The following is a 14,418-nucleotide window of genomic DNA, read 5'->3' on the forward strand; positions in this document are numbered from 1 at the left end:
TTTTTTGAATCTGGCGCCGAATACCCGAAAGTGATGTCATGACATCACTTCTGGGTTTTTACATGGGCGAATGTGGCTTTGATCGGGTCTTCTCTTCAGCGGCCGTGCAGGTAGGAGACCCGGGCAAACCGTGGACGGCGGCGGGAGGGGGGGGCATCGGTTGTCATTACAAGACAGCCGACCGTCGGCTATGGACACCGGTATCAGGGTGATTCCTCTAGCTGCAGGCATCACTCCGGTACAGCACTTTCCCGAAATATCGGCAATATCGGTAACCTCAGGAGCCGATTCCCATATATCAAGAAAGTGCAGATCGGCCCTAGATATATCAGCTTTTCCGATAATCGGTCGATCCCTATTAGAAACGCTTCCATATGACTTCCATGATCCTTCTTCAAACAGTGCATGCACTAATGTCCTTCTTTATGTGGAATAATAGAACTACCGATCTCAGTTTGGCTACCCTAAAGCAACCTCTGGCCTCTGTGAGGGTTGGCGCATCTGAATTTTTTTCAATACTTCCTGGCAGGATAGCTCATTCATGCACTTCTTGGCTTGTGCCAAGGATTAGTGGTGAAGGAGGCAGTGGGCTCTTATGAGGCACTCCAGACACCACTTTGCAAAGCTTCCTGAGCTCTATACTATGTGTTCCACTATTAGAGCATATTGTAGACTAGACCTAGTGCTTTAACTAGCTAATACTAATTCATGGTCCAGCACACCCCTCTCTGGAGCAATCTGAATTTCCAGCATCTCTTCTAAATTCCATCTGTGTGTCAAGGGTGATTAGGGTTCTAGTGGATTTATTTTAAGACAGTAAATGTCCACTTTTTGATGACAATATTTGCTTATCAGTTCAGCTTTTAATTAGCTGTAAAACTCGGCTTATACTCGAGTATATACGGTAATCATTTTTTTTGTATAATTCTCCTTTAAGGGGAGCGTGGCAGGGGGTGTGTCCTATGCCTACATACTTTTGCTAATAGGTGTCCCTCGTTCCCATCTCAAAAAGTTGGGAGGTATGACTTTGGTGTTTATGTTCAACTTTTCACAGACAGTATTGAGAATAGTAAAAAAAGCTCATTTGGCTTAGGCATTCATATCATAACTAAGCCAAACACAAGATGCAGAAAACTCTCTCTCGATACCTATTGGAATTAGGGTGCGCCTGTTGTTATTTAGATAACACTGTTTTGCAAAGGAGGGTATTTGAAATGTTTTTTTTGGTATTAACTGAAATTTATTGAATAATAATCTACACCAGGCATGTCCAACCTGCCCAGAACTGCAGCCAATGCGGCCCACTGCCCCCTGACAATTTTTTTTTTTCTGGGGATGAAGGAAGTCAAGTCAGGGGCAAGACCACAGCGGCTTCCAACCAACTGTAGGCAGAGGCTGCAACTGCATTGGATGGGCACGCACTGGTGAGGCTGCACTGGATGGGCATGCACTGGCGAGGCTGCATTAGAAGGGCACTGATCAGGCTGCATTGGATGGGCATGCACTGGTGAGGCTGCATTGGATGGGCACTGATCAGGCTGCATAGAACGGGCACTGAACAGGCTGCATTGGATGGGCACGCATTGGATGGGCACTGTTTAGGCTGCATTGGATGGGCACACACTAGGCTGCAAGCGCCATGCGATCTCCCGGCTGCTGCGGGAGTGTTAGGATGTCTTCAGTCAGTGACAGAGCCGCTGCTTCCTGTATAGTTCCGATTCTGTCACAGGCGGAGTGATATGAAATGCACTCCACCTGTGACAGGAGCCATACAGAAAGCAGCGGCTCTGCTCTATACTGCAGCCGCTGCTACCTCCAGCAGTACCCGCATGACCAGCATTACCCGCCAGCAGTAACCGCCAGCATTACCCACCAGCAGTAACCACCAGCAGTCTGCAAAATAAGTAGAAAAGGTATGTGCATTAGCGTGTGTAAATTGTTGCAATGTGTTTTTTAATAACTAGTTGTGTTTTGTAAATAATATGTCATGTCCTCGTTCATACATGTACATTTTCTGGCTGCCTAAGTCATAGGTGCTAGGGGTGTAACTATCCCCCAGCACATAACTGTAAATATACCAGCATGTGCAGTGTTTCTGACTCCTACCACCATGACTTCAAATCAATGAAGTGGAGTGTTCCTTTAATATCTCTCAGAAGAAGTAAACCTACGTATACTGATTCAATTTCATTGGTCATCCTCTAGTTGTGTTAAATTAGTGCAGGGGGGCGGGGGGGGGAGGGGGAGGCGGCGCGGGAAGGGCGCGGTAGCGTTTTATTACTTATATACCTTAACTATAGTATATATTTTATATGCGGCCCAAGAAAATTTCTCTACACTCAATGTGGCCCAGAGAAGCCGAAAGGTTGGACACCCATGATCTACACCATCTACATCAATAAGCAGTGCCTTGTGTGCAGTACAAAAACCACTACTGCATTACCTGGCTGAGAACCTATTCAATGCTTTTGGCAGAGCACTTTCAATTAATATTAAGAGTCCACTTTAGCAATTAGCACACCTTAATTACCATTAAGTACAATCTAAAGCCAAGCTCCTGACAAAACTTTTTTTTTTGTTTTGTTTAGAGAGGTTTTTATTAAGGTTTCCATTCCCTTCTCTGCAGCAGGGACACCAACTACAGCAAAGTTGTTGTTTTTTTGTTAAATAGGGAATGTTTAGAGCCCCTGTCAGCTCTTTCTTACTGTCTGTGTCACAGAGAGAGGTGATCCCTTCAACTTGCTGTCCAAAAAACAGGAACGAAGGGGAAATCCTTCCAAACAGGCAGGGCCGCCATCAGGGGGGTACAGCCCATACACATGTAGAGGGCTCGGGCGTCCAGAGGGGGCCCAAACAGGGTAGGATTGCCACCTCTCCTCACAATACCATTCAATTGTAAGCTCCGCCGTTCCCTTGCAGACTGGCACTATGTGGGGGGTCCTGCCCCTCACTAGCCCTCAAACACAGCTGTAGGCCCTGCCCCTGTTCTCCAGCTGTTCACGCCTGGAGAGGAGGGGCCACATTTACTAGAACCATTCACCTTTATTTTCCTGGCATGGAGGAGATGGGACTGGAGGAGGATGATGACATGGTAGGCTGGCCCTGGGGAATGTTGGTGGTCAGGCACGGGGGGGGGGGGGTGCAGGCCTAAAACTGTGTAAGGGGCCCCAAAATTTCTGATGGCTGCCCTGCAAACAGGTAATGAACAGCAAAACAGACTTGATAGAAAGAATTATTGTCTTTCCATATCTATTAAGTTGTTTGGAGCTGGGCTTGAAGCCTGATGAATCAGAGATATTATATGGAAGCAGCTACGGGGTGGACATGATGAGAACTCCAAAATGATGGAACCTTGCAGTGAGATGCTGTAATAGTAAAGGGCAGAGAACAAAGTACCAAAACGGAAACAAATCATAAGCACTTCCGCCTAGTAGCATTAGGTTTGCATGTTTTCCCTTTGCCTGCATAGGTTTCCTCCCGCACTCCAAAGTCATGCTGATATGGTAATAGGCTCCTGTCAAAATTGGCCAAACTGTGTGAATGTGAGTTAGGACCTTAGATTGTAAGCTCCTTGAGGGCAGGGACTGATGTAAATGTACAACCTATTCTCCCAGTACTGCAATGGTAATACCATAGATCAAAATATGTATACTTATATTTATTCAGCAATTGGTTGCAAAACAGCTGGAATAAATGACTCCCCATAGAGAAGGATATTCATGTTAAATGTAGTGGAATTTTACTGCAATCATATGCAGATGATTGGAGCAGGGGCAGACTGGCAACGTTCGGCCCAGGGGGCAAGTACAAACCAGAAGCCTATGGTGCAGCGACTCAGCCCCCCTTCCACTTTCCCTCCCACTTTCCCTAGCCTCCTCCTGACCCCCATTCCCCATTCCAAGCTGAAGCCCTGCTCCAGATACTCTCTACTTTCTGGATGAATCTGGGTTCCTGACCTGGCCAGCAGGGGGAGGTTGGGGGGAAGCTGGGACAGCTTGGTTCGGGCTGGCCGGGGCAAAAGACTCTCCAGTTGGGCATGGAACCGGCCTCTGCTCCGACACAGTTTACACCATCCAAGCTGTTGTTGTCTTCAACCCGAACTCTGTAGGTCAGAAGTGGGGGAGTTTTTACCAGGAATCCTTTAGGCATGTCTGTGGCAGAAGCAGTGCAGCCTTTTTACGGGGCATCAGAGCGGCCCAGGGAGCAATTGCCCCCCTGCCCCCTGGCCCAATCCTCCCCTGGACTGAAGTGTTGTGCAATCATGTGTGCAATCATGTGACCTCTACTACATGCTGCTAAAGATTATTTGTGTATGATCTCAACAACCGCATACCAAGACACAAACTTCTTCTTCTATGTGGTCCCTTTTGTTCCGGTAAACATACTGTTTAAAGCATTTTTTTGTTAGAGATGTTTGATAAATTAAAAAAAAACAAACCTTGATCTTGCCAGAAATTTTATAAGCTGATCATTTTCTATACTGCTGTTCTGCATTATTCTCTGAGATTTACAAAACCATGTCCCTCTATGTCAGTGATGGCAAACCTTGGCACCCCAGATGTTTGGGAACTACATTTCCTATGATGCTCAATGCTTATGCACTCTTCAGTGAAGTTGAACTTCATGGGAAATGTAGTTCCAAAACATCTGGGGTGCCATTCATCATCACTGCTCTATGTTATGCAGGGCCGTCTTTAATATTGATTGGATCCTGGGCAAATATTTTCTTGGGCCCTCCAAAATCCACTTATTTCCTATATGCAGGCAGTGGGGGCTCAAGGGGCAGCTGCTTTGGGCCCCACAACAACGACTGGGCCCTGGGCAGTTGCCCTTTTTGCCCTGTGTTAAAGACGGCCCTGATGTTATGGAGAACAGAAGAGGGGTGCGGGTGGGGGTGGTGTTTAATTTCTACCTTGTGTCCGTTGTCCTGATATAGTAAGGTGAGTGAGTGTTGTCAGCCTAGAAAATAAATGTAGTCACCACATTCAACCTCTTGCTATTGCCTCTCACCGAGTAGATCTAATGCTGGACAAAGTTTCTGATCATTGTGATTGGTTGTCACATGATTGGGAGTCCACCCCACCTCAGCACTATGTACAGTATGTCACTTGTGTAGCTTTTCTTTTACAAGAAGCCATTTGTTCCATTGGTTTAGTGATCAATAATCCAAGTGATTGATCACTAATAATTTTAGTAGCTCAACTAAGCTACAAATTTATCCTGTGCAATTCAAACTAATGAGGTGACTGAAAGCAAGTGGTACCATCTTTAAATTGCCCTGCGTAGATTATCCCTTACCCTGAAAGATGGTAGATAAGGTTGGAAGGGACCAGATTGCTGAGTTTCATTTATCGCATCTGTTCTTTTATCACAGTGATAATCTGTACCAGATGACCTCCCAGCTAGAATGCATGACATGGAACCAGATGAATTTGAGTTCTTCACTGAAAGGGTAAGAATCTCCCTAAAAGTTTACATGTCCATTGTGTATATAAGAACTGCACTGTTGTGTCTTCATTATTCTGCTTCTATACACTCCACTGTATTATTTGTGTGTAATGAGTACTGTGACTGGCAGAAAAACGCATTATGCTTGCAATGTGTGCTGTAATCAACAGGAATAAAATCAAATTCAAGAAATGAGAATCAAATAAATAAAAAGATGGACTATCACTGGCTGCTGTGGTTTAGTGCTATTTTAACATAGTCATTTCAGTTTATTAACCACTTCTGGACCGGAAGGATTTGCCCCCTTAATGACCAGGCCATATTTTGCAAAATCGGCACTGCGTTACTTTAATGGACAATTGCGCGGTCGTGCGACACTGTACTCAAATAAAATTGATGTCATGCGGTCGTGTGACACTGAACCAAAATAAAATTGATGTCCTTTTTTCCCCACAAATAGAGCTTTCTTTTGGTGGTATTTGATCACCTGTGCGATTTTTATTTTTTGCGCTATAAACAAAAAAAAGAGCGACAATTCTGAAAAAAATATATATATATTTTTTTCACATTCTGCTATATAACATTCCCCCCCCCAAAAAAAGTAAAAATCAAAATGTTTTAACATTTTAGGCCAATTTGTTTTCTGCTACATATTTTTGGTAGAAAAAATCGCAATAAGCATATTTTGATTGGTTTGCGCAAAAGTTATTGTGTCTACTAACTACGGGAAGATTTATGGCATTTTTATTGTTTTGTTTTTATGGCAGCGGCGATCTGCGATTTTTTGCGGGGCTGCGACATTGCAGCGGACAGATCGGACCCCTGACTGACATTTTTGACACTTTTTGGGGGACCAGTGACATTACTACAGTAATCAGTGCTACAAATATGCACTGTCACTGTAATAATGGCACTGGCAGGGAAGGGGTTAACAGTGTGGGTGATCAAGGGGTTAAATGTGTACCTAGGGGTGTGTTTCTAGCTGTGGGGGGGGGGTGTGGCTTGTGAAATGATCACAGAGACCTGTGTTCCTATATAGAAGGATCACAGGAGCTCTGTGATCATTCCAGGGAGAAGAATGGTCAGCTGTGTTTACAACAGCTGACCGTTTATCTCTCTCCGCGGGGAGCGATTGTGGGTGTCAGGTGGCAATTGGAGAAGGTTCACGCGGGAACGGCTGCCTGCCGCAGCGGTCGGCGATCGGTTAAAGGGAATTTGACATTTTTCTTTTCCCCCATGAGATAAAGTTTATTTTTTTTAAATATTGTAAAAAAAAAAAATATTACACAGACTGCAGAGACGGGATTGTAAAACATCAGGGAATGTATACAACGCTCAGATGAGTAAACAAACAGCCATCCAATGTGGGTGCCGGCCCCTGCCCGCCACCGTACAGTCGTAGAAATAGAAGAAAGGTTGGCAGCACATCACCAGCAGCTTGAATGATGTGAAATCCTTTGTTTACATAAGCCAAACATGAAAGGAATACATGGGATGCAGGTAGACGCGTTTCACACGTGTCAATGTGCTTGTTCATTACAAAGAAGCACGTTTGACACATGTGAAACGCGTCTACCTGTATCCCATGTATCCTGTTCTTGTTTGGCTTATGTAAACAAAGGATTTCACTTCATTCAAGCTCCTCGTGGTGTGCGGCCAACCTTTCTTCTATTTCAGAGATGGGATTGTGCAAGTAGTCCAGGACTAGAAAACTCACGCGTTCGTAAATGAGGGAGAATTTTATAAATTGTGTTGCACAGCAAGGGAAAGTAGGTTATGAGACAGATCTACTATTAGACTGCAGCTTAAATCACAGATTCCTCCCTCTGCTGCTGTAAAGGCGCAGTCTGACAGTATATCTGCCTCTTACTATTTCTTAAAGCGGAACTAAACTCATGCACTTTTTTTCAAACTCAGTTTTTTTAAACAACATATATGATTATAAATTATTACCTATCGTCATAATTTCCACAATATTATAAGAGGGCTAAAAGAAATGTGATTTCTGAAAAACTGTCTAAATTGGCCATCAAGGTTTGCAGGTGTTGCAAATACACAAAAAGTTGCACATATTATCTAAATGAGAAGTGTCTGATTTGCAATAGATGTACATTTGATTTTGTAACTAATGTACTCTGTATTAAGGCAGAACTCTAGATTATGAAAAAAAATTAAAAAAAATGTTCAGCATGTATTAAAAAACAACTAATGCTACAATACTCCCCTTCAAGCTGACTCCATCCTCTGCCACTAGTTGGCGCTCAATGTAGAAGTTTAGTCTAGCACTGTTAAAACCCATTTCCTGTAAGCCCCATCTGTCATGGACACACTCCCTGGTAATGTCACTGGTCTGAAAAACAACAATAAGAGAAGGGCGCACCGACCTAGTGCATTACCACTAAAAAGGTTTATTAACATTTTTAAAATAATGTACATAATACTCACAAAACAATTGTAGATAGCACACATATAATAATCAAACGAACTATCTCCAAGGTAGCCAAGGCACTGCATGAATCTGCTGCACTGACGCATTTCGAGGGTGAAACCTCTTCCTCCGAGTCAAAAAGTGCTGCTGATGAAACGCGTAAGCCGCAGCAGATTCGTGCAGACATCTGCACACTATCCAGCACCGTGCAGTGCCTTGGCTAACTTGGAGATCTTTTGTTTGATTATTATATGTGTGCTATCTACATTTGTTTTGTGAGTATTATGTACATTATTTAAAAATTTTTAATAAACCTTTTTAGTGGTAATGCCTAAGGTCGGTGCGTCCTTCTCTTATTGTTGTTTTTTAGTATGGTCTGGATACCGTTGGTCCTGAGAGGGCAGCAAGACCACAAGTGATACCAACAAAAGACCATTGAACATCTATTTTTCCCTTTATCACACACCACTTGAGCGCAGGAGGATTTGTTTTTACTTTGGAATGTCACTGGTCTGGTCAGAAGACTAGATTAAAGAAATGTATCTCCTAGATTGTAAGCTCTAACGAGCAGGGCCCTCTGATTCCTCTTGTATTGAATTGTATTGTAACTGTACTATCTGCCCTCATGTTGTAAAGCGCTGCACAAACTGTAGGCACTATATAAATCCTGTATTATAATAATAATAAAATTAAAATTATTAATAATAATCTAGTGAATTTTTTTAAAAAAAAGTTGCGGGAGGATCTTTGGGGAGGATGTTGAAGAAAAGGTGGAGATGGGTTATTTGTACAATAAATAAATTACAAAAAAGGTTTATAAAACTGAAAAAATTTAATTGACCCTAAATTATAAAAATTTGAAAGCTAAATTGTAGACATATAAATGATGATGATGGTGACTCTGGAGATGATGAACGTCTGCAATACTGCTTTAAAATTTGCCTATGGAACTGAAACACCATCATTAGTTTATCCATATACATACATTTAAAAACATTTTTAAAGTGAGCTGCAGAACGGAAACCCATCAACCTTGACCAACATCTGAACTCTAAATGTAAAAGATTAAAGATGGGACGTAATCTTTAGGGAACAGCTAAAATACAAGACACAATAGAAATTGTACAGCTCCTGTCTTGGAGTTATAAAACTTCACAGGCTGTTAAAAAATGACCTGAATGTTCTTCAAGGATAAAGGAAGAAAAACTATATAGATGATCTATGTCCGCACTAGCAAAGATGAAAAGTTCCTTTCCCTTTTTAGACCAAAGTTGCCGAATCTGTGGAAAATCAGCCCTAGACATAGCCTCATCTCCAAGATGTAAAGCCAAAATATTTATCTGTCTTTGTTTGGCTCGGAGTTACAATGAAGTTTGGTATGTCTAGAATGAAGGGCCATAAACATAAGTCTGAAATATTAGTGAACTATATGGCCGTCTATAACATTTTTTGAACTTTTTGCTGTTCAGTAACATATACATGTTTGGCCTCACAATGCTTTTCATCTCAAAAATGATGCACAATGTCATTTCAGGAGACAAAGAGACAGTAGGCTGAATTCACAAAGCTTTAACACGAAAATATGGGTCTTTATATTATCCACATAACTCTATTTTCTCATTTAAAAAAAAAAACGATTTCTATAGCAGTGTGCTAGCTTTGTGAATTTAACTTTCTGTGTTTAAAAAAATATATATGTTCTCAGAGTTGTTGCAATTGTAGGGATGCTCTGCACACCTGGTGGACATGTCTGCAACTGGTAGGCTTTTGGTCTCAAGTTTTCGGTCTGTTGTACACCCTGTTCCAAATGAACATCCGAAAGGATGGTAAATTTTCCTTACCCCGTCCCTACCCCATCCTGGGCTGATTTGCTCTTCAGCAAAAATTGGCATCCTATCTGTTTATAGCAGCTAAGAGAAAGATTGCCCAAGTTTGGAAGAAACCCATAGTCCCCTTTCAGGGAGTGAGAGACCGTTTGATGGCTATGATGCTCAATGAACCCATGTCCAGTATCCTTACTGACTCTCACGCTAAGCTCCTGAAAATTTAGGTGGGCTTTTGCCTTCCCTGCTCTACCACTGCTGAAAATTAGATGCAGAAGTGTGTCGTCAGTGTGTCAGGCTCCTCCCTTACTTAGACCGGTTTTTGCCAATCTCCTCCCCCCACCTCGCCCCCAGCAAGTATACTTACCCAGCCATGCTACCTTACCCCCTCTCCAGTCTCCACACTGCCAAAGCCCTCACTAATAGAGCAGGGCTTCAAGATGTAGAGGAGCATGTGTATTTACCTGTGGCACATGTGTTTGGACTTCAGCAAGTGCCATGATGTCACCTTTCTCTCTCTGCTCCGACAGCAGTTGACACCAGAGCTTAGATAGCCAGGGATGCTGCAGCGTTGAGGTGGTGGGTTTGTGTTGCTGGGTAAGTATATATGACTGGGAAGGAGGGCGTTATTTGTAGTCACTGTCTCTTTACCATTAATGGGCCCGATGCCAAGGCAATTTGAGAAGGCCTTGCAGTTTATTGCAAGGTTTGCTTCAATTAATAGGCAGTTCCTACTTTGTGTCAATGTTTTGGCTTATGTTTTTAGCACTCTCCGTGCTCAAGTTAGAGAGAATCACTCCATTGTCACTTGGTCTGAAAGTTTTCAAAATTTTGCATTATCACCAGGAGATTGGCAAAAACAGGTCTAAGTGACTAAGTAAGGGAGGAGCCTGATACACTGACGTCACGCCGCTGCTTCCGATTCTCGGAGTGGTGGCCATTTGGTATGTTCGGCCGCATTGATATATATTTTATCCATGTGGATATTTTATATGCTGTATGCTTTTAGCTTTAGGAAACATACTATACTATCATACAATTCTGGGGCTCCGTGTGGTGAGCTATTCCCTGTTTAGGAGGAGCTGCGGGAAGGTATCTGTTCACTATCAGGAGGGATATGGTGATGATGGTGAGTATCAGGAGGGATATCTCATGTGATGGCATAATTGTAACAGGCTGACTTTCTTTACTTGCTCTGGTGAGTGCATTGTGGTCACGGTATTGGTGCACTTGTGGATACACGTGTGGCAGCATCTTTGCACTAAGGAGCACTTTCAGCAGCATTTACTTTTGAAAACAATATCTATACTAGACATTATTTCATTATATGAACTTTTTACATTTTTATTTATGATATACTTTGCACTTCAAGTACTTTATCATATGAACTATTTTTTTCACTGTTGCACTATTTTGAGCACTTTAATATAATTTTTCACTAGTGAATATTCATATAAATGTTATTATTTACACTGTGAGTTATATTTGGGATTCTTTAGCATTCTTTGAGCACGGCACTATATTTATTTTTATTCAAATGGGTTTTGTCAGATATTCTTTAGTGCTCACGGTACTGTACCTCATGCATTAGGTCTAAGTGACAGTGTTTCTTTAACAGATCATCTGTAGACTGATTTCTGTCTACATCTAGAAAGTGTGAGGTGTTGGTAATGTTAGGGTATATTAAAATTTTCCACTAATTTATTTGTAAACAATTCAGGGCTTTTTTTGAGCTGGAACATGGTGGAACGCTATTCCACCACTTTCAGAACTGGCTCTGTGATCATCACTAACTATTGTTACTTGCAAACACAGAAGCCCAGCTTCTGTATTTATATGTGAAAGTGCACCTCTCCTGTTGCCTTTTTACAGAACCTTCTTGCCCCATTCAGTGCCGGAACAAGGGAGGGACAGCTACCCAGGCGTGCTGTTTTTTATGGGCGGGAGGTGGGTCAAAGCATGCTAAATTAATACTTGGTGCCCGGATGCTCACACCCCCGCCCAATGATCCACCTGCTGATGCTAGCCAATAGGGAGACGTGAAGCCAGTCAGCCACTCAGTGCTCTGTGTTCATCATGTGCAAAGGGGAGGGCTGTGGGCATGCAGAGTTCAGAGCTGAGGGGGGGAGGGGGGGTTGCAGAACTAAGGAGGGCTGTAAAGCTTAGATTTTGAAGGGAGGTTGCTGAGATAAGCTGTAGAATAAGGATGCAGAAGTGAGCTGCGGTCAGGGAGTGCAGAATTGAGCTGTGGATGGAAGGAGGGGGGGTGCAGAGGTGAGTTACAGATGGGTGGGGGGGGGGTGCAGAAGTGAGTTGTGGACAGGGGGTGTGAAGGTGAGTAGGGGAGGGGTGGGGGGTTGCAGAGGTACATTGGTGACAGAGGGTGTAGGGGGGAGTTGCAGACAGAGGGTGCAGAGGTGAGCTTTGGACAGAGAGTGCAGAGGTGAGATGTGGACGGGGGTGCAGAGTTGAGCTGTGGAAGGGGGGATCAGAGGTGAGTTGTGGACAGGGATTCAGAGGTAAGCTGTGGACAGGGGATGCAGAGATTAGGTACGGACAGGGCGTGTGAAGGTGAGTAGGAGACGGGTGAGGGGTGCAGAGGTACGTTGGTGCCAGGAGTGCAGGGGTGAGTTGCAGACACAGGGTGCAGAGAGGAGTTGCAGACACAGGGTGCAGAGAGGAGTTGCAGACAGAGGGTGCAGAGGGGAGTTGTGGACAGGGAGTACAGAGGTGAGTTGTGGACAGGGAGTACAGAGGTGAGTTGTGGATGGGGGTACAGGGGTGAGCTGTGAACAAGGGTGCAGAAGTGAGTTGTGGATGGGGGGGCAGAGGTGAGCTGTGGATAGGGGGATCAGAGGTGAGGTATGGACGGGGGTAAAGGGGTGAGCTGTGGACAGGAGGTGCAGAGGTGAGTTGTGGACAGGGGGTGTGGAGGACAGGGGGTGCAGGGATGAGTTGTGGACAGGGATGCAAAGGTGAGCTGTTGACAGGGGGTGCAGAGGTGAGTTGTGGATGGGGTGCAGAGGTGAGTTGTGGACAGGGGGTGAAAAGGGAGCTGTTGACAGGGGGTGCAGAGGTGATTTGTGGGCGGAGGTACAGGAGTGAGCTGTGGACAGGAGGTGCAGAGGTGAGTTGTGGATAGAGGTGTAGAGGTGAGCTGAGGACAGGGGGTGCAGATTTGAGTTGCAGACACCTGTTGCAGAGGTAAGTTGTGGATGAGGGTGCAAAGGTGAATTTTGGGCAGGGGTGCAGAGGTGAACTGCAAACAGTTTTCAACAGGGGTGCAGGTGTGAGTTTTGATAAGGGAGTGCAGATGTGAGTTGTGGACGGTGGGTACAAAGGTGAGTTGTGATGAGGGGTGTAGAGGTGACCAGAAAACAGGGATTGAAGACATGCATTGTGGAAAATGGTGCAGAACTGAGTCGTGGAAAAGGTTGCAGAGGTGAGCTGTGGACAGTTGTGGACAGGGGTTTTCTTCTCCTATATTCAACAGACCAAAAGGGAGCAAATAAGAGGAGTTTATTGTCGTGCATACATACCCTTTAAGTCTAGCAATAACATATTCTGGGCCTACAGTGGCTAAAAGATCTGTCTACCTAATGTTATTTCGAATAGTTGGCAGGCTTTTAAACCACCATATCCTTATTTCTCTTTGGGGCACCAGCTGCACAGTGTTGACATCCAAATTCACAGCTCCACCCTCCTCCCAGTGCCACAATAGATTTCTTCATCTAATTTTCATTATGGATGATGAAGGAGGAGAAGTGAGACTTCCCCAGCTGCAGCAGATTGAGAGGTTGTCCAAGCCAAGACTCTGAATATCTTTTAGGGCAATCAAAAATAACAAAAAATGAAATGGCTGTCTCCATCAATGGTCTATATAGGACAGATGATGTGTTACCTTTTTTTTACATAAAGACTAATTTTGTTGGTGTGTTTCTGTTTACAGTCACGGGACGACCTATGAAAATGACAGTCACAGCACACCCATGTTGTACAGCTGCGGGGGTCAGTACCGGATACACACTCATGGTGTGTTCAGAGGATTACAAGTAAGCTTAGTGCTACTAACTATTCTGAAAATACAGAGGCAAGTTTTGGCGTCCCTTTACAATTTGAAGGCTGACAATGCACTGCAGTGGATGAAAAAACACAATATTTGGAACGCATCTCACCACAACTCACAGCATATTCATTGTGGCGTGCTACAGCATAGGTGTGTTGCCAATCACTGTATTGGTGTGTTGGGGATGCTGTGTTGTAATGCTTATTATGGTAGTGTTTGGTAAAAGCACATTACCACAGCGTATAGGTGTGAAACCATGCTTAAGCTGTATGTAACCCCAAGATATGTTTTTGATATGTTAGGCCAGCGTTTTTCAACCCGTGTGCCGCGGCACACTGGAGTGCCGGGAAGAGTCCCCAGGCGTACCGTGGCAAAATTACCCCATCTGATCTACAAACTGTGTTGGCCACTCAGTTAAGCCTTGTTGTTACAGCGGTTCTGGTCCGCTGTCTAAAGCTCACTTCCCGCTGCCACAGGCATTTGGGAAGCTGTGCGCGCCGTCCGATCGCATCTTGCCAACCAATGAGGTCATCGGTTGCTAGGGGCGGGTCAAGCGTACGCACAGCTTTCTTGGATGTGCGAGACGCAGGTCCCAGGAGACGCTGGCTGGCGCGCTTTTCCCCGAGGGGAGGTGAAGCAGAGCATGAGGAGAG

General features: G+C 44.2%; 1 protein-coding gene across 3 annotated transcripts in view; it reads left to right on the forward strand.

Moving 5' to 3' along the window:
• The window catches only part of WT1 (WT1 transcription factor), a 99,967-nt gene that overhangs the window by 69,882 nt on the left and 15,667 nt on the right, over nt 1-14,418 (forward strand). For 2 of the 3 annotated variants that reach the window (XM_082269872.1, XM_082269873.1), the window contains exons 4-5: nt 5,375-5,452; nt 13,649-13,751. In XM_082269872.1, the coding sequence (XP_082125998.1) occupies nt 5,375-5,452; nt 13,649-13,751 (181 nt within the window). The remainder of the gene's footprint in view (nt 1-5,374; nt 5,453-13,648; nt 13,752-14,418) is intronic. The other variant, XM_082269874.1, reaches the window with a different exon arrangement.

The sequence above is a fragment of the Pelophylax lessonae genome, assembly GCF_965119305.1.
Source record: "Pelophylax lessonae genome assembly, chromosome: 10".
NCBI lineage: Eukaryota > Metazoa > Chordata > Amphibia > Anura > Ranidae > Pelophylax > Pelophylax lessonae.